The sequence below is a fragment of the Arachis hypogaea genome, chromosome 20 (assembly GCF_003086295.3).
Source record: "Arachis hypogaea cultivar Tifrunner chromosome 20, arahy.Tifrunner.gnm2.J5K5, whole genome shotgun sequence".
NCBI classification, from domain to species: Eukaryota; Viridiplantae; Streptophyta; class Magnoliopsida; order Fabales; family Fabaceae; genus Arachis; species Arachis hypogaea.
This window is the reverse complement of record NC_092055.1, coordinates 144,307,291-144,327,293: the sequence shown is the minus strand read 5'-3', so window position 1 is coordinate 144,327,293 and position 20,003 is coordinate 144,307,291. Positions and strand designations below refer to the sequence as shown.

The following is a 20,003-nucleotide window of genomic DNA, read 5'->3' as shown; positions in this document are numbered from 1 at the left end:
TGGAAAAATATTGTCAAAGTTGTATAAATATTTGTTATGTTCAAATTTGACATTTAAATGAACAATGTCAAACCATATATGTCTTGTTTATTCAGTCAAACTTCTGGGTTGCAGTTAAAAAATAAAAAATAAAAAATAAAAAACCAACCTTGACCGATGAAAATATAAATAAGTACATTATATTTTATTTGAAGGTCAGCTCTACAGGGATAGGTCAATTGACTCTTCCTCGTTTTTACATGCAGGAATTCAAGTTTTGAATGCTTAAAAACAAATACCTAATTTATTCAAATAAAATTAGCACAGATAAAGAATCAATGTCTGGGGATCCATCAGATAAAGTTTATTAAATGCTTTTCAAAATGAAAAAAGGAAACTTTCTTTTTTTCGTAGGGTCAACAAAAAGAAAACAAAGCAAAAAAAGAGTTAGAAGTTATAAGAAAAGGGGAATTGTTGGGCGAAAAGAGAAAGGGGAACGAATGCTAGCGGCTTTTAAATTAATATATTATTATGTTGGTAACGAGTAACGACCCCGCCAAAGTTAACGGATTTCACATTCAACAATCCACACAACACCCAGCATAATTTATATTTTGGTCTCTTCTCAACTGCTAATCATTCATTATGTTTTAATTACCATTGTTGGGTCCAAATTAGAGTCAGTTTGAATAAACAACTTAATTAATTTTTTTTTAAAAATAATTTAAATAATAAATAATTATATTAAAAATAACTTATAAATAAATTATTTTGTGTTTGAATTTTTAATTTTAAAAATACTTATTTTATAGAAATATGATAAAAAATAATAGTATTATGAGAGAAATTATTTTTTTTTTAATTTTTTTATAAATTTTTAAATAACTTTAGATTTGGTTTTAAAAATTGCACTAGACATTAATATTAGTACTTTTTATAAGTCAAAAACTCAAAAAAGTTACTTTTAAAACTTCCTAAACGGGCTTTTAAACCATTTCGCATAATTTGTCATCATATATGGATTAGAAATTCTTCCTCCATTAAAAAAATATTAGAAATTATTAAAATTTATTATTTTTAGTCATTAATTTAATTTTTTTATTTTAGTAATTCAATAAGATCTTTTATCCTATATTTTTTAAACATTAATAATTAACTAATCCTTAAAAACAATAAATTTTGATAATCCTTTAATATTTCTCAAATAATTATATCGCTGAGCAACAATTACATTGATGGTAAATCAACCCATATATTATACATCACTGAATAGAATAGATTATAAATCGCAACTAAACCTTGATTTTGTTCTTAAGGGATTTTATTGAGTTGTCCAAGATGTGGATAGAACTAATTAGAAATAAATTATATTGTTAAGAATAACGACTTTATGTTGTGAAGTTATTGCTATGAAATTGAACTATTCCGTTCCACCTATAATTACCAAACATAAAACATAAAAGGAAAAAACGTTGAAATTTTGTTACCGCTGTGACCCTTTGAAAGAAGTAAAATTGTGAATTGTAAACCAAGTTGGAAGGTTTTCCCGCTTTAATTAGTTTGTTTGGTGGCAACTGCAGGCAAGTCGTTGTTCAATATGGTTACGACTGTTACATTTGTTTCATGCTTCAGTTTTCATCTATTTTTGCTTCCACTTCACTCATCATATATATATATGTGCATGGCATTTTTGTACTTTCTTATTAGCTTTCTTACATCAACACCTACTCCTTAATTAGCTTCACTTGGAATCCATATGAGAAACTTATTACATTCTCATTAGCCACACCAAACTTGAAATGGATGATCATCACTTCATCGTGTAATGCCCATTTTGTTAATCTTGAAAGAAGAGGGAACCAATAGTTAGGCAAGTATGTACGGTATAATGGGGAATGGAAGTTTAGGCTTATTAGGAATAATGAAGGCTACAAAGTATAGATGCAATAATAATAATAATAATGATCCTCCATGTTGGAGAAGGATCAGTGGTTGGAATTCTTCCAACACTACCTTGTTGCTTCATCATCATCATGATGATGCTTCAAAATACAGCACTAGTTCTTGTAAGGGACTCTATGCAGGGAAGAAGCAATTGTGGCTCCAAAAGAACGTAATAATGACCATGGCTATCATGTTAGGATTTCTGGCTTGTTTTTTCCTTCTTGATTACGTTACTGCGATTTCTTCCCATGATTCTGCTACACCCTCTAATACTTCAAGTCCGTTTCTTCAGCAGGTATATATAAGAGCACCTTATTATGCTATATTCTTGAATTAATTCTATCAACTTACGCATTATTTTATTTGAATGAGAAGAGTAGTGCAGATTCCTACACGTGCAAGAAACAATCATCACCAATAGAAATGTATGGTAGGCTTTTAAACATGGCTTCCAGCGCACTTGCTGAGGTTTGTATCAAATTTTCAGATTATTATGGTCTATGGTTTCTGTTACCATGCATGTTGTGTAACTTCTACTTTATTATGCATTATAGAAGGAGTTGAAGCAAGAGTCATCCAATTTGTGGGTGGAACCGTATGGAATAGCATCTTCATGGGAACCTTGTGCACACAGAAATCTTCACAACACTCCAGGTTCGTATCATGTTATTATCGTCATATATGTGTATGGCAATGCCAAGTTTGTTTTCATCTTATTATTATCCTTGATATTGTGACAGGGAACCTTGTGGAAAATAATGGCTATATCTTAGTCAGTGCAAATGGAGGTCTCAATCAACAACGAGTTGCAGTAAGTTTGACAGTTTGAGTTAACGTGGTTAGAAGAAATAAATCATCCAATAATGCATGTTTATAGCGATTATGGTCTCTCTTTAATATATTATAAATGGATAGATCATAGATAGATAGATTGATGAACTTGACATACAACAAATCATTAGTTCACTAAATAATAGTAATTGAGATTCAATACATGGAACAAATTAAACTTTGTTTTCTTTCACATTGTTTAATGCATTAGCTCCTATCCTACAAGCTAGGATTTTGTTTGTTTGGCATCTCAAATAATGGAAGTGACCAAACTAGTTCAGTGATTACAGATTTGCAATGGTGTTGCTGTGGCATCCCTCCTCAATGCAACTCTTGTTATTCCTAAGTTTCTTTACAGCAATGTTTGGAACGACCCCAGGTAAAATCATATAATAAGCAATTGTTTATATCATTGTGGTCAATTTTTGAGTGATAGTATTTGATGAATTTGGTAAATATACAGCCAGTTTGGTGACATATACCAAGAGGAGCATTTCATGAATATGTTGAAGGATGATATCAGTATTGTGAAGGAGCTCCCATCTCATATGAAATCTTTGGACCCTGAAGCAATTGGCAGCCAGGTATTATAAACATCTTACATTTTTGTGCACTTCATAAGACAACTTGCACTTGTATTAACTATAACAATACAACACCTTGCATTTTAGATTACAGATGCTGATCTTCCAAAGGAGGCTACAGCTGCTGACTATATTAAAATTGTGCTTCCTCTTCTTTTAAAAAATGGGCTTGTTCACTTCCTTGGATTTGGAAATCGACTTGGCTTTGATCCCTTGCCTTCTCATATTCAGGTCACAACATTTACCTTATCAACAATATGGTTTTGAATACTTTTTGTTGCATAGTTTACCTCAAGGCTAATGGTCCACCCCTGAAATAATTGCAGAGGTTAAGATGCAAATGCAATTTCCATGCTTTGAAGTTTGTTCCGAAAATTCAAGAAGTTGGTGCGCTATTGGTAAGAAGGATTAGAAAGCATAGTGGTTCGCGAAGCATGTTAGACACTCAGTTGCTAGGGAAGTTCATTGACAAGAAGAAAGATCATGATTCTGCCAAAGGGTCAATCAAGTATCTTGCATTGCACTTGAGATTTGAAGTTGATATGGTTGCCTATTCCCTTTGTGAGTTTGGAGGTGGTGAAAGTGAGAGAAGGGAACTTCAAGCCTATAGAGAAAGCCATTTTCCTTTTCTTGTTGAGCGCTTGAAGAATTCAACAAGGTATGATTGTTTCTGCAATATACTTTTCAAAAAATTGTTTTGATACATGCCCTTGTATTATGACATATATATGATGTTGTAGCCCTATATCTCCAATGGTTTTGAGGAAAATGGGAAGATGTCCATTGACACCAGAAGAAGCAGCACTTGTGCTAGCAGGTCTTGGTTTCAAGCGCGGAACCTACGTTTACTTGGCTGGTTCTGGTATTTATGGAGCAGATTCAAGAATGAATCCCTTCACCAGGCTCTATCCCAATGTTATTACAAAGGAAGATTTCCTTGCTCCCAATGAACTTGAACCTTTTAAGAATTTTTCTTCTCAGGTAATAAATATTCATGTTAATAATTTTCAAATTCAGTTGAAGCATGATTACTAATACTTAACAATGAAGGTTTGATGTTAATGCAGCTTGCTGCTTTGGACTTTATTGCATGTGCAACTGCTGATGTATTTGCCATGACAGACTCTGGTAGCCAACTCTCAGCAATGGTGTCTGGATTCAGAAGCTACTATGGTGGTGATCATGCTCCCACTTTGAGGCCTAACAAGAAGAGGCTGGCAGCAATCTTGTGGGAGAATGGTACCATAGGATGGAACAGTTTTGAAGAAAGAGTAAAGAAAATGATCCAGGAAGGTCAGAAAGCTACAATGAGAAAGTTTGGTAAAAGCATTTACAGACAGCCAAGATCTCCAGAGTGCATGTGTAGACAACCTTAATTAACACCATCAATCAACACAATCTGCTAGTGGAGGAAGACCTCCTAAGAATAAGAGACATATGGCTAAAAAGAGAGCCAAAAAAAGATCTTTTGTGTATAATCCTCTCGAATGTTATCAGTTCCGATACGTAGATCAAATAATACAATGCAAGCAAAAGTTCCTAGATTCATGGAGATATAGAACAACATATAAGTTATCATGCTTGCATATTCACCATCTGAGTCTCCAACAATTATTCCAATAATAACATATCCGATTTGATCTATGGACGAATACGCCCAATGCACAGAGAGCTGAATTACTTATACTATATATTAGTATAGATCTAAAAATGTTATCTATAACTTTATTGATTTTATAGTATTTAAATTTTGAATTAATTTTTATTATTTTAAATTATCATTTATTATTAACCATTACAAAATTTATATCAATTTTGATATGCTATTAATAAAATTTAAAAATAAAATTTAATCAATTAAATTTATTACATATCATTATTTAATAATGGTTAAACATACTTATTATCTATATTAAAATGGTATTTTTTTTTGTTGAATAATAATACTGAATTATATATAAATTATTAAATAAATATATTGTACAATATTTTTTATAAATTAATTTTTAAGTTTAACGTTAACTTATATATTATCTAATATCTTCCTAAACAATCTAACATTTTAAATATATATTATATAGTATAATTAATTTAACTCTCCCCATATTACACAGCTATTAATCTAGTAATATATATTAAAACAAAGTCTAAAATAATTTTTTGATACATTGTTAGTCTTCTAACTTTTTAATATTATGCAACATCAACATAAGTAGCTAATTAGCACAATTTGCTTATTAGTTATTACTTACCTAATTGAATTACTTTTTAATTCTTTTGTTTTAAAATGAAATTCTTTTAAATCTTCTGCTTTTATTTCTCATGTGCTTTATTATTATAGTTTATGATTTTTTTTTTCTCATTCTCATAACATTTATTTTTCTTTAGGATATTTTATTATTTTCATATTCTCTTATTCTTTACTTTTATATGAGATACTATATGTCGTCAATGTTAATATTATTTTTCTTTATTAGGTATAAACATAATTCTTCATTTTCTTTTATATTTATTCTTTCTTATTATTACTATATAGAATTATAACTTAAGATTCTTCTTTATTTTTTTTGTCACTCTTATAGCATTTATTTTTCTTTAGGTTATTCTATATTTTTATATTTTCTTACTCTTTACTTTTATATAGGATACTATATATATGATTTCAATGTTAATGTTATTTCTTTTTAATAGATAAAAAATATAAATTAAGTAATAAAACATAATTGATCATCTTCTTTCATACTCACATTCTCATATTTACTATATAAATCAATCTTCACTTTACACCTCTTGTTATCTCCTCTTTTCACATAATCTCATACCTCTTATTCTTTTTTCTCCATTCTTACTAATATTTTGCTCAAGTATTTGAAAAATTTTGTTGATGACTACAACTTTTTTTTTTTAGTTTGCTAAACATATGTTTAAAGGATAAATTTCTAATACATTAAACATTTTCAATTTTTTATTTTTTTTTTGTTTTTAATCTAATTGTATTTATTAGTTATATCATTCCTTTTTTTCTTTCAATAATTTATATTTCTAATATCACTTAATTGTAATATATTGAAAAATACATGGTATTATCATGAGTTATGAAAAATAAAATTAAAAAAATTAAATGTTAATTTCAATTATATATCATGTCTTTTACATTTTTTTTGTTTTTTTTCATTTTTCAGTGTAATTGTATACATTAGTTATATCGTGCATATATCACTTTTTTTTTCCTTCCAACTATTTATATTTTTTAATATCATTTAGTTGTAATATTGTTGGAAATACATGGTAGTCGTGAGTTATAAAAAATAAAATTAAAAAATTGAATGTTAATTTCAACTATTGAAACATTATATTCAAAATTATATTTTATTTAATAGTTTTATATTTATACTATAGTATTTAAATATAATATAAAAATAAATAAAAGTAGTCTTATAAGAATAAAAATAAAGATAATAATATGAAATCAAATAAATAAATTTGGATTTGGTATTTTCACAATTTTACTTAAAGTCCAACTTATGTATAAAGTTTTAATTTCATAATTATTAAATTTTAAATTAATTTATATATTTTATACAATGTATATCTATTTTATTCATTGCGTGAGTCTAAATCTAATTTAACTAATTTGAGATGATTAAGTGTCAACTAAATCATCTAATATAATTGATTTTAGACTGATAAATTCATCCTCTTCATTTGTTGTCTTGATGGTGCAAATATTTTTTAGAATAAAAAAATACAAAAAATATAGTATAAAATTATAAATAAATTTTATTAATCATGATATATTTAAATGTATATCTAGTATGTAAGTAAATGTTGTGTCAAAGCTTAAATAGCTGAACTCCACACTATGTATTTGTAACTAAAAATTATTAGCAGAGTTTTAATATAAATATTTTTTTTTATTAGAGAGATAGATACTCGAATTTGTGACCTTTTAAGTGAATAAAAATAACTATGTTATTTGAATTATCAAGCCCGTCTAGCTCAGTTGGTAGAGCGCAAGGCTCTTAACCTTGTGGTCGTGGGTTCGAGCCCCACGGTGGGCGTATTATTTGTGAATTTTTAAACCATTTCTTTTTACTTTAATTGTCTATTGATATATATTAAAGTTAATTGATTAAGATGATTAAATTTTTGTTATTATTATTATGTTATATTATAAAATTACAAAATTATCATCTATTCAAAATTGTTGACATAGCACACTTATAAAAAGTAATCTGACTTAGATTCATTGTATAATAACTTGGTATAACTTTTATATATGACATATATATATATTAGCTTCTGTGTGTAATTAAAGCCATAACCCCTTAATACCTTTATGTTTATAATACTGTCATCTTATGAATCCAAAGAACTGAAAGAATCAATATACCAAAGATAAATCAGAGTGAAATGAATTAAAAAATCCAGAAAAATGGGAAGGTGAACAAATAACTGTTCTATTATATGAAAAATAAACCAATTCAATATATGACATGTGAAAAATAAAGAGAGGTAGCAGAAGAACACTTTCTGCCACCTTAAGTTACATGTTGACTCTCTCTCTCTCTCGCACTGATCATCATAAGATGCAAGCTTATCTGGAAATGATGATTTTCCTTTCCTCTAACATATCTCTATCATAGTATTTTTCTCTAGGATGGAGGGAAGAACCGGTTGAGATTGAAAGGGAGGGTGTAGAACTCTTCGTTACGGCTATCTCCTTTAAATGTTCTAAACTTTGCCCACCATGGCATTCCTCTATCCTTGGCACTATCCTTGTAGTCAAGAGTGTTGTCCAAGAAAACAGCAACAATCAATGCAACAGTTGGGGAAGAAAAGAAGATAGTATTAAGGAAATCATTGAACTGCAAAAACAAACAAACAAATGATTTCTTGCTTTAGGAAATAATGGATAAACAAGAAACATTCAAGAACTTAAGTACACTTACCCATCCAGCTCTTGTATGAGCAGGGCCACGATGTGCCATGATGGTGTATTCTCTAAAGTACTCAGGAATAGACAGACCTAAGTAGAGGGCAACACCAGTAATGAAGAGGTTCCTCATTGAGTTCATGTTGGTGAATTGCAAAAATGATAGCCCCACAGAAGCTGAAAAAGAGAATAGCAAATCCTCATAAGGAAACAAAGTGACAAATCAAGTAAAAGAAAAGGCGAAATGGTAGTAGTACTAACCCACAAGACCAAACAAGACACAGTATACAGCAGCGAAAATGGGGAATGGTATGGATGCAAACAAAGCTCCAAATTTTCCTGAAAAGAAAAACCGATACATTTCATTTATGTGAGAACTAGCTTGAGTGAATCCATAGGTTTAGTTTTCCAAGTGCTACACTCACCTAACATTGAGAAGAATATCATAAAGCCCGCTGAAACTTGAATGACCCTTCGGCTACCAATTCGATTGCTTCCTAGAAGCCCCACATTCTCTCTGTCACAATCCCAAAAGGATTAGCCTTCTTGTCCCAAAAAAATGCCATAGTTACAGACATATGAAGAACAACACTTACACAGATACCGTTGAACCAGACAATGTTCCAAAAAGGCCACTCAGCAAGATTCCAATTCCCTGCCAACCAATACCACGGCTCAGAACATGAGCAGGAGGGGGTGTGGCACTTGCTAGACGAGACGCAGCCTTGTATGCCCCGGTTGACTGTCAAAAGATATAGATCATTCATCATCATCAATGTAACAAACTAAAGCACTTTGTTTGCTAAATAGAGTTGGCTATATGTATCATACAACATCATTGGTTTTCTATATATGTCACCTCAACTAACGAGACAAGAACAGCAGCCATCATTCCAAAAGCATGACCAGCATCAAATGTAGGAGCACCCCACTGAAGAGGGTATGGAATCTTGATCCTGTTGCCAAATGTGCAAAAGTCAATGGCAATTCTCCACACAATAATTGCTATACACTGCAAAAATGTTCAACTAGAAGGATCTTTGTGGTCCAACTACAAACCATGGAGCAGTAGAAATGAGATTAGCCCTGTCTGTTCTGCAGCTACGTTGAGTTATCTCCGGGCGGTTTTTGTATGCGCCTCCGGCTGTTAAGAGTACTGCATATGCCCATATAACTGTGGTTGCTATGAGTAGAGCAAATCGCTCCAATAGTGGTACTTGTCTTATCTGAAAATTCTTCAAATACTGCATAAAACACATTCAAAACTATTGGATTGTGATATTATCATGCTTGTTTTGACAGAAAATTATATGCCTTAAGAAAGATAGACACAAGAGAATCCTAATCCATTATTGCCTACTTTTGAATTGTACCTGAGATAAGGCTATAAACAGTATTAGCATGGGAATTCCAATTTCAACGCAGCTCCCAACCTAACACAAATGATTCATATTCAGAATAGTATACTAAACCATATTAGTGATGAGAAAATAATTGTAAATTTCACTATTAATAATGCAGTAAGTGGGGCTGGTGTTATATGTACCACAAGGAACCCTCTGTCAAATAGTCCAAAACCAACTAATGCAATTACTGGAACCATTCCAAGTGGACTGAAAAACCTGAATGCAAAGTAAAGCACAATAATTATTTGGCAAATTCTCCAATCCAAGTTTCTCTCTTTGACTTCAAAAAGTGTAACATGCATTTCAACAAAATAAAAAAACTGAGCATACCTGGAACAAATGGCCCATATTTGACTAAAACCCAAAATTATTTGTATGCTTGATGCTACTATTAGTGCACCTTGGACTGCTCTCATTGTGCTAAGAAATCTCTACAAACAAATGGAAAAGCAATTACATAGAATTCCACTAATCTGACTCAAGTTTGCCTACCAATCAACTAACAAAGTTATGGTTCTGTTAAGAACATTAACTATGACAAAGTTGAGAGCAGACAACAAAATAGAATTGTTAAAGAAAATAACACTAACCAATTCAGGGTCCTGTATCATTGCCAGAGATGGATCATGAATGATGGACATGATGGGGACCATGAATGCATATGAACCTCCGATCACTGTCGGCAAGCGGGTTCCAAAGAGTGTCTGGACAAGCGTATTAATTCCTTCAACAAATAGCAGGGTTTGTACGACCCTCACTTTATCACCCTGCAAACCATATAAGACAATATCTATGACTATCACCCAGTGTAAGGCCATTTTCATTTTTTCAGGACCCTCCATTAGTCCCTTTCACTGGGATGGAGAGGGACCCACCTACCACATTTAGCAGATCACATTTTATTAAAGGAAGGGTTTTTCCTTGATTTGCATACTATGTGAAAGAATTCCATGAAATGAACAAGTTTGAAAAGGCTTACATCAGTTCCACCCATCAAAGGAACCAGCAATGTAGGAATCATGACAGCAGTTCCCAAGGCCAGGATGTAATGCTGAAATCCCAGAGCTATTGTCTCCACTGTTTACACACATAAACACTGAGAAACTTGAAAAACCAAAGAATGCAGCTGAATGTGAGAGAAGAAGACATAGACATAGATATAGAGATATACCCCAAGATGGATTTGAGTCTATACAGTACTCTAAGCCCTGAAGTTGGTCCATTGGTGGGTAGCTTATATCTTCTACCTTAGTAGCCGCCATTGATCACCGCCCCACTTTTGCAAAACCTTCAAAATCCAACTAATCCTTATGAAGCATGAAAAACACAGAGGCTTTGCTCTGATCCTCTCAGATTGAAAAGAAGAAAGCACTTGGTGAATGTGAATGAACAAGACCGAAAATTCTGGCAGAAACTAATGGAGTCAATTGTGAAAGTGAAAAAGAGAGCAAGAGAAGAAGAAAATTGGTCTCTTGCTGCCCACTAACACTAAGCACTAACTCAGTTCGATTTTGTTGTTAGCGGTTCTAACTTTCCAAGGTGTGCTTTTTTCATTTATTAAGGAACAACACTATTTATATCAAAGGGTTCCGTTAAATTTCCTTTATTCCTATTATGCCCCTTAAGGAACTTCCAAAAAACTGAACTCAAATGTTACCGTTGCTTCACTGTTCCCATTAAACTTTACACTTTACAACGATATTCTTTCTTTATTTTATTTTATTTCATTAAATGTGAGTACTAAAGTGTGTTCGTCATAAAAGGATATTAATGACAAAAAATGCTAAGTGGTGAGTTTCCATGTGAGGTTAAAAATGTGGAAAAAAAAAAATTCTTATTAGATTATTAGGCATATCAATTTATGTGCTATAATGTATAGTATTATTATAGATGCTTCTCCGAGCACAAATCTCTAATATCCAAATTCAAGACAATTTGTCCAAACAATCCCTTTATGTAACTAATTGATAATAATGGAACATGCCATATAAGCATTACACTATAAAATTAAAGCCTAGAAGACCAAGTTGTGTACTTGTGTTAGGAGAAGCAAAAGAAATCAATTATAATGTGTATATTCTAGATTCACATTGGATTTATGGTAAGCATGAATTTTTAGCAGAGTTAGTAAAACATATAACGCCACAAGTAAAATGATAATTAAGGAAATAATAAAACTTGGAATGTTACAAGAATATTCATAGCATTCCTTGAACAAAAGAAAAAGTCTGCGTTCACAAATACTTTTAGAGGAAGATAATACAAAATTTGATGAGCGAGGAATCATTATCATGGTCCATCTTGCACTATAGTGCGTTTCCATGTCAGATTATTAAAACTTTAAAAGTGGTTCAAAAAAATAGTACAGTAGGGCTCCTTTATGTAAATAAAGAAAAAAAAAAAAAGACGCAAAATGATACTCCTAATTAAGTTACCTCTAAAAGCACAAATCCTACGTATATCCAACCAACCAAACCAAGTCACTCTTACTTAACTCGGAGGAGCGGATGACTGTTACTTAAGTATATCCAAACAATAAATTTTGGCAACTACTCTAATAAAAATTGTCAAAAACATCTTTTTTACCATGATTTTAGTTTAAAAAGTGAGATTTATTTATTTTGTCACACTTTAAAATTTAAATAAAAATAATATTTTTATAGCATATAAAAATTAAATCCTAAAATCTATCATTTAATAGTTAAAATAAAATATCTTTATACGATGATAATTTTTATTATAAATTATTATTAATTAACAAAAAGTAAGTGCTAGCTTTGTGCAATTTATAAACAAAACCGTAAGATTACATGAGCATATTTAATTTATGTTGACTTATCAAAGGCAAGGGATACATGATCTTTCATATTTGACTTGTGATACCCTACAGTAACAGGATAGGGGGGATCCATGTCACCCTATACTTTCGCTTTCGCACCTTAACTTTCATGACGCTGAATCTAGTCACAATGGAACGAAGTAACCAAAAAGGGAAATTGCATATTTTATTTCCCCATGGACCCTAGTCCACTCCTTCGAAAATTGATTCAATTTGAATTGTTGCTACATTCAGGCCCAACTACGATAACTTGGCAGGCCCACACTATTGTCCATAGGCCCAAAAATGTGTGAATTGCAGTATATACCGATGCATTGATGGATGGATTTTGGAGAACACAACGTAGTGGGTTCGTCAATCCTGTCATGGTCCCGTATACTGAATTCTAAAGCTTGCTCAGTGGCACAAAATTTAATGTGGAAGGGATGGCATATATTTACAACTCACATTTGAGTTTGTGAATCGAATAACCAATTAGATTCCAAGTTGCATGCATGCAGGTACCACCGTCTTTGTGCCACTTACTTTAATTTACTCGGAATCAGCTCAATTATCCTATCAATTTCACAGCAAGATGATGGAGTTTTTTTAGTAAAAGAAAAAAGAAATAAGATTGTAAAGTAAGAAGTCAGATTGTGTGTCATGTTTGGAAACATCTGTGTATGTATAAAGCAAAAAGCAAAAGAACCATATATATATATCGAAATTGAACCTCACTTTACTAATCTATCATCATACAGTTATGAATACTGTAAAATGTAAACCTACTTTTCTTAATGCTGAAAATGTTAGTGATAATGAATATGAATTGTTCAAGAAACTAGTGTATATTATAAGATATGAACTGGTCCCAGAAAATTGTAATAATTAGGATCTTGGATTGTATTCTTTGAATAAAATTGTGTGGGAACTGGGAAGGGGACTCCTCTGCTTCGTCACGTTGGCGTAAACATCAAGACAAAAAAGAAGAAATTATTGCATATGACTTTCTCTTTGGGCCTAATATAAGAAACGGAAAAATATAAAGGCCACAAATAAAAGGGTGATTTTATTAAAAGAAGGTCACCAATTTACCATACATGGATCCGATCCACATGTATGTTCAGATCTTTAACTTGGCCCTTTTTATTTAATTTAATTGATCACGTTTTGATTGGGAACTCTTCCAAGAATCAGTAGCTTCATCAATTCTCACACTACATTGACGTGATATCACAATATGCATTGATCTTGCCTATGACACGAGACTACGAGAGAGAGAGATCCGAGGAGAGAGAACACAAACATTATCAAGTACATGTCTTGATCTATTATTGATGATTTATCAAAGTTAGATTAATTACTTAAAGCAACTCGCCGTTAAATTACTGATAGTCTTACGTATATGGTATATATGTAGTAGACACATTAATGAGTGATCAAGAGCATTTAACAGAATTCTACTAGGTTTTGTTATAATAAATGTTTTAAGATACTACTGTATATAATAGTGCAAACTGGTACAGACAGAAAAACAAGATTATTATTGGTCCAGATTAGTAAATTTCTAGGTGTGGTATTGACATTGTGAAACCATCTCATTTGATTGGAGCAAAGGTCAAAATAGTTTGACTTGAATCCCATCATAATACAACTATACAAGTATGAAAATTCACTTGTATAAATAAAAGAAAACCCTTCGAAATTAATAGTCAAGTTTATATACGAGTTAGCTATTGCATCCGTGCCAATTTTATGGAATTTTGTACGAAAGCCATCGAATGATTAGAAGAGAAATTTTTTGGATTAGTAATTTTTAGTAATTTTGATTATTGAGCAGTATAAATATTAAATTATCTTTTATAAATATAAATTATATTAATTTAATGCCAACAAACTATAATTCAAACCGCATAGTCTCCTTATACTCATCTAGAGATTGTGAGTTCGAGTCTCTCTATTTGATTAAAAAAAATTATATTAATTTAATGATAAAAACTCATGTACAGTCAATTTTACGTGAATTTTCATTTAATTTTGATAAATATAAATTATATTTTTTTTGTGCAAATTCTTATAAATTTAAATATAAATTATTATTAATTTAAAATAATAATATTTATTGGTTGGGTAATATTGTTGTTGGTCTTATTCCATTCTCACAATATACATCCAAAACAGCATGACTCTTCCATTTATACTTTTGATAGTTTGCTACCTTGAACAGAAATCACTCGAAGCAACTTAGATAACCTCTCCTCAGAAAACATGCTAATGTACAATGGACCGAATTTTATTGCACGCTTTAACCACATGATAAGGCACATGGTCCCTTTGAGAGTTTGAGTAAATAAAGCAAGCAAACACGTAACCCGCAATACATAGCAGCTACCTGTTTCTGTCTCCTCTACAACTAACTTTTCTCTATATATATCTCTTACTTTTCCTACGTAACTTGCTGCATATGATATTCTTTGCCAAACATAAACAATTCCACAACGCAATAAACCGGATTTTTAACTCAAATCAATTTTTTAAAATTCCAAAAATAATAAAAACCACATTAAAATTGGGTATATTATTCACCAAAGTTAGGCGAGATTCTCCCATTTTCATCCAACTTTCTCTTTTACCAAAAAATAAAGTGGATCCTATTTTTTCTGGATAAAATATATTTTTTATTTTTGAAGTTTAGTAAAAATTTTAAAAATATTCTTAAATTTTATTTTATTTCAATTTTGTCCCAAAAATTTTCGATTTGTATTTTCGATAGTTAAGTTTTCAAAAAATTTAAGACCAATCCAACAAAAATACATAAAAGTTATGTTTGATTTGCTTGTGTTGATGGTTGTTATTATGAAATTGTTATTGATTTGGTCCTAAGCGGCCAGGAATATAGTTAATGCAAATCGAAAACTTATTATGGGACAGAATTGAAACAAAATAAAATTTAAGAGTATTTTTAAAACTTCTACCATATTTTATGGACAAAAAATATATTTTATTCTATTTTTTATCGTAATTTTAATTAATATTTTTTTATTTGATTTAAAATCCGAATAAAATCAACAAATGGAAAAGTTCGATATCCTCCTTTTATTTTGCCTCATATATAGATATGTATCCTCTCATGCATCCTCTTATTAAAGGAAATTGCATCGTCAAGCATCTATATGCCTTTCATCATCCAACGTCGGAAGAAGAGTAAAAAGTTATGGATTCCTTATTAAATAAAGATAGTGTTAATTGAGCTTTTGATGATCAATAAAAAAAGAATATCTACTTTAACACCATCCTTCGTATATAGGATAGATACGAAGTAGGAATGCTAATATAGGCTTCACTTCCCGCTCACCATTATGAAATTTCTCCTCATCCATTTCTATTTCTATTCTCTATAATAGAGAAATATTCTTTCTCATTTTTATTTTCCAAAAAGAAAAGTTCTAAGGGATTCCCATAAAAGTGATTCGTTTCAATAAAATTACGTTAATTTTATTATAATTAAAATAAATAAACTTAATATTCTACAAATATTATATATAAAATTAATAATAAATATCAAATTCTCAAATATTAAATAAAGTAGACAAACAATTTTAAGAGTAAACGTATTGTAGTATTGGATAATCACCTTAAAAACTTTAATATTCAAGTATTTTTATCATAGAATACTCATGTTTATTTTACGAATCTTGATTGTTATCCCTAAACATGAGTAGCCAATTTTACACAAGGTCTTTTTTATAGTGCTTAAATGTTATTCATGAAATTAAAAAAAAAAAATAGATCTCATTTTACTCTAATTTTATTTTTAAGTAAATTAGATAAAATTAGTATGGGAACCAAAAAAATCTCCATCGTATAAAAAGTATGTGCGAATGTGAGTAGCCACCCTGGTGGACAGGTGGTGCTAACCTACCTGCTACCATATGATGGTAAACAAAATTAAGAAAGAGAACGAATCAACAATATAAGGAACCTCTCAGTGGGATTCTCTGCCGCCGTATGCGCACCCAAGAAAATACTCCCTTTCATGGCTTCATCCTGTCCACCTTTTTGTCCTTGACTCCTTTCCAACTATTTTTTCTTTTTCATTTTGAAAGAATGGCCTCTACATTTATAATAATAATTGAATTCATTATATCAATAATAAATATTGGCAACAATAATAACATTTTCACATGAGTAGTGCTAGAGAGCCAATGGCTTAATTGTACAATATGTACAATGGGCTAAATCTTTGGTTTAAACATCTCATGTTATAAAAAGTTAATTTTGGGTTCACCAAGGTTCGAACTTTTGACCTTCCACATTTGAAATTCTTATACCATGTTCTGAAACCACTCATCCCAAAAGCGTAACCTGACAGGATAACGTAACACTAATAATGATATCTCTAATACTTTCTAAACCTTCATTGTTCACATTGTACGCTTACGTCATTGGCTCCCTAGACTTTCTCTTTTCACATTCCGAATCCCGGGTCAACCGTGGAATCCAAAAGTAAGAAAAAGAAAAGACGAGTCAACTCGGGGTGAGTGGTTGGTTTGGACTAATGTCTTTGAGCAAGCCCAAAACCTGCCTCATAGTGGGCCTCTTGGAAGGCGACTCAGCTGTGCAAAGGTACGCCACTCGGAGGCTCTCCACCATCTCACTCTCCCACTCACCGCCCACTAGCAGCCTCTCCTCCAGAACCCTAACCCCCTCCCCTTCCCTCACCGCCTTCCTCACCGCGCTCACCGTTTCCTCCGTCCCTCCCTTCCCTGTCAACATCTCCATCAGCACCATCCCGAAGCAGTACACGTCACCCTCCGTCCCGCAATTCGGATTCGGTTCTCCCCGCAGCCCGAAATCCGATATTCGTGGCTCGAAATCGTCGGCGAGTAGAATGTTGGAGGTAACGAGGTGGCCGTGCACGACGGGTTTGGAACCCGCGTGGTGAAGGTAAGCTAGTCCACGCGCTATCCCAACCGCAATACGGTGACGTGTTAGCCACCCCATTTTCTCTGATGACCCCTCAACGACGCCGTTTTGAATCTCCCACGTGTCGCGTGTCCAGTCCTCCACGTTGGTGTCCCCCGTTGGAAGCTCGTGTAGCCACCTCCCCAAATCGCCGTTTGCCATAAACTCGTACAGTACCAGCTTCTCCTTACCTTCAAAATCAAAACCACACCACATATTCAATAAACTAATAAAATACTAATCACGCTCGTATTGATGCCTTCAAATTTCTCAAGTTGAGTGAGAGTGACATCTCCTAGGTTAGAGACATGCAGTTAATTTTATTTAATTTTATAGGAAACTAAAAAAGAGGGCGCGCGAATTTCCAGAATCCAGAGGCAATCATAGCGAATGATGATAGATTTTAATATTGTAAACGCAGGAAATGGCGACAGAACATGTTATGGAGCAGTGGGGAGGACACTAGAAAATTTAAAGCCCGTGAAGCACATTAATTGAGAGAATAAAAAAACTTTGAAACATGAAAGACACTGTATGTGGTATCAGTATTGGGTACGGTGATGGTACCTGCAATGCAGTAACCAGAGAGGGGCAACAAATTTGGGTGCTTGAGCTTTGAGAGGTCAACGAACATTGCAATGGAGTCACGAGGATCAACGTCCCTGGCGTATTCCAGTACCTTGATTGCCACGTGGAGATCGCCGGGGAGTACAGCCCTGTAGAGGGGTCCACACCTGCCTTCCGCCAGGAGTGACTCCTTCCCGAAGTGTGACGTGGCAGCGATGAGGTCCCTGAAGGTCAGGCTCATCAACGGCTTCTCGAACATCACCACGGCCGCAGAACATGGTTCCTTCAGATCAGCCACCCACGTGGACCCTGACTCAGTCTCGAACTCGAACGGCCCTGATTTCTCCACCATCACGCCGCTCATCATGTCCTCCGCTTTCGATATTGCCCATTTCTTAATCTTGCAACGCTCCTTCTTCTTCTTCCTAGCAATGCGTAGTAGCGCCCAAATGATAAAAATAACCGCTAAGGAAGAAGCACACGAAACCGCGATAATAATGTGTGTCTTGTGTTTGTGTTTGTGTTTGTATCTTGTGTGAATGACTTGTGAGGCTGGGGTGGTAGTTGCGGAATGGTTGTTGCTGTGAGTTGGAGTAGTGGCGGTGTAGGTGAAATTCTTGCCAGCGTGGATAAAGGCGGCTTTGCCGAATTTGTTGAACTTGTTGAGGCTAACGGTTGAGTTGAAGCGGTTGAAAGAGATGTTTAGGAAGTGGAGGTTGTTGAGTGGAGGAAAATCGGAAGGGAAAGTTCCGGTGAGGTTGTTGTTTGATAAGTCAAGGTATTGAAGGTTGGTGAGGTTGGTGAAGCCTGAAGGGAGGGGTGTCCTTAAGTGGTTGTGAGAGAGGTCAAGGATTTTAAGGTTTGGGAAGAAGGAAGAGTAGCGTTGATATGGATGGTGTTGGACCACCCAATTGGTGAACCTGTTGTGGGAGAGGTTGAGCGTTTGAATGACGGCGGTGGTAGTGAAGACGACGCTACCTCCAAACCTGTTGTTGGAGAGGTTTAGGTGACGTAAGGATGAGGTTGACCATAACCAAGTTGGGACACGGCCTTGTAAGGAATTCCCTGAGAGATCAAGAAGCTGGAGGTTTGAGATGTTGATGAGATAACCCCAGGAGATGGTTCCGGTGAGATTCTTGGATGGAAGGTTTATGCTGATGACATGAGATTGGGATGAACAGTTGGAAAGTAATACTCCTTTTCGGAACCAGGAGGAGGAAGAGTTGAAGCCGGATACAGACTTGAAAGCCTTTGCTACCAGCCTCTGCTCTACGCTACTGCTGCCGGTGTTGCATGAAGATATAGATTTGGAAGATTCCACCACAGAAAACACCGCCATGGCTACTATTAAGAATCTGCAGAGGGGCTTCATGAGCTCTAGTTCTAGTGTTGTTGTTACCGTGGCAGGTGGGAGAGGAGAGAACATGAAACAAATGAGGGTTACGGGGCGGGGGCGCTCTCTCTTCACTCTCCAACTTGAAGTTCAAATCCACAAATTATTTCACTACCCGCTGGCTAATGCGATGATTGCGATTTTTTCTTTTTTTCTTTTTTTTTTTGGAGAAATAAAATAAAAATTATTTTTGAGATTTTACACGAGGCCAAATTAAAGCTGCTGCGGAACAATGTCTGTTTTCTTGTGTTCAGTGGAAGAAGGTCCCTCTGACTAACATTATATATATTAATTATGGTCCTTAATGGTAAATACGGTAGATTTAATTTGATGGTGCTTCAAATAGATGGGGTTTTACCGTTTTATGCAAAAATTTCAGTCATGCAATGAATTGTCCAATTACGAGTTGACAACACATTCAGTGCCTACAAACATTATCACCATGTTCTTAAATTACCGTCAACATGATATACATACATCTAGCAAGTAAAAAAATATCTCATCTTACCAAGTCTTCCTTCCTCTGAATCAAATTGAGCTTCTCCTCTGTGCCACAATTTTAAGAGTTTTCTTTATGGTA

The 20,003-nt window shown here is 33.2% G+C and overlaps 3 protein-coding genes and 1 non-coding gene across 6 annotated transcripts; 2 read left to right on the top strand and 2 right to left on the bottom strand.

Annotated features, from left to right (window-relative positions):
* The first annotated feature begins 1,679 nt into the window (after positions 1 to 1,679).
* LOC112734962 (O-fucosyltransferase 8) lies at positions 1,680 to 4,982 on the top strand. 3 transcript variants are annotated; one of them, XM_025784505.3, is made up of 10 exons: positions 1,680 to 2,218; positions 2,299 to 2,391; positions 2,478 to 2,577; positions 2,664 to 2,734; positions 3,045 to 3,133; positions 3,218 to 3,338; positions 3,426 to 3,569; positions 3,665 to 3,996; positions 4,079 to 4,319; positions 4,406 to 4,982. In XM_025784505.3, the coding sequence occupies exons 1-10, from the start codon at positions 1,856 to 1,858 to the stop codon at positions 4,712 to 4,714; spliced, it is 1,863 nt and encodes a 620-aa protein (XP_025640290.1). In that variant the 5' UTR covers positions 1,680 to 1,855; the 3' UTR covers positions 4,715 to 4,982. The 3 variants fall into 3 exon arrangements, with proteins under 3 accessions (XP_025640290.1, XP_072085222.1, XP_072085223.1); XM_072229121.1 differs by having other exon boundaries at positions 1,730 to 2,218; positions 4,461 to 4,982; XM_072229122.1 differs by having other exon boundaries at positions 1,731 to 2,218; positions 4,389 to 4,982.
* Positions 4,983 to 7,326: 2,344 nt separating this feature from the next.
* TRNAK-CUU (transfer RNA lysine (anticodon CUU)) lies at positions 7,327 to 7,399 on the top strand. Its single transcript has one exon. It is a non-coding gene; the product is annotated as a tRNA-Lys (tRNA).
* A 383-nt stretch (positions 7,400 to 7,782) lies between these two features.
* On the bottom strand, positions 7,783 to 11,228 carry LOC112734961 (nucleobase-ascorbate transporter 2). The gene is made up of 13 exons (XM_025784504.3): positions 10,852 to 11,228; positions 10,660 to 10,757; positions 10,271 to 10,447; positions 10,011 to 10,111; positions 9,821 to 9,896; positions 9,648 to 9,707; positions 9,334 to 9,518; positions 9,134 to 9,230; positions 8,871 to 9,016; positions 8,700 to 8,791; positions 8,536 to 8,613; positions 8,291 to 8,451; positions 7,783 to 8,206 (listed from the first exon to the last, which is right to left on the bottom strand). The coding sequence occupies exons 1-13, from the start codon at positions 10,940 to 10,942 to the stop codon at positions 7,994 to 7,996; spliced, it is 1,575 nt and encodes a 524-aa protein (XP_025640289.1). The 5' UTR covers positions 10,943 to 11,228; the 3' UTR covers positions 7,783 to 7,993.
* A 5,389-nt stretch (positions 11,229 to 16,617) lies between these two features.
* On the bottom strand, positions 16,618 to 19,760 carry LOC112734960 (calmodulin-binding receptor kinase CaMRLK). The gene is made up of 2 exons (XM_025784503.3): positions 18,031 to 19,760; positions 16,618 to 17,654 (listed from the first exon to the last, which is right to left on the bottom strand). The coding sequence occupies exons 1-2, from the start codon at positions 19,454 to 19,456 to the stop codon at positions 17,026 to 17,028; spliced, it is 2,055 nt and encodes a 684-aa protein (XP_025640288.1). The 5' UTR covers positions 19,457 to 19,760; the 3' UTR covers positions 16,618 to 17,025.
* Between the last annotated feature and the right edge of the window lie 243 nt (positions 19,761 to 20,003).

Bases quoted from the DNA above. Each gene is read 5' to 3' on its own strand.
- LOC112734962 (XM_025784505.3), top strand. From the start codon at position 1,856: ATGTACGGTATAATGGGGAATGGAAGTTTAGGCTTATTAGGAATAATG. The intron at 3,134-3,217 runs GTAAAATCATAT...GTAAATATACAG, and splicing joins AATGTTTGGAACGACCCCAG to CCAGTTTGGTGACATATACC. The intron at 3,339-3,425 runs GTATTATAAACA...CTTGCATTTTAG, and splicing joins CTGAAGCAATTGGCAGCCAG to ATTACAGATGCTGATCTTCC.
- LOC112734961 (XM_025784504.3), bottom strand. From the start codon at position 10,942: ATGGCGGCTACTAAGGTAGAAGATATAAGCTACCCACCAATGGACCAA. The intron at 10,758-10,851 runs GTATATCTCTAT...GTGTGTAAACAG, and splicing joins AGACTCAAATCCATCTTGGG to TGGAGACAATAGCTCTGGGA. The intron at 8,614-8,699 runs GTGAGTGTAGCA...TTTTCTTTTCAG, and splicing joins GATATTCTTCTCAATGTTAG to GAAAATTTGGAGCTTTGTTT.
- LOC112734960 (XM_025784503.3), bottom strand. From the start codon at position 19,456: ATGTTCTCTCCTCTCCCACCTGCCACGGTAACAACAACACTAGAACTA. The intron at 17,655-18,030 runs GTACCATCACCG...TTGATTTTGAAG, and splicing joins CTCTGGTTACTGCATTGCAG to GTAAGGAGAAGCTGGTACTG.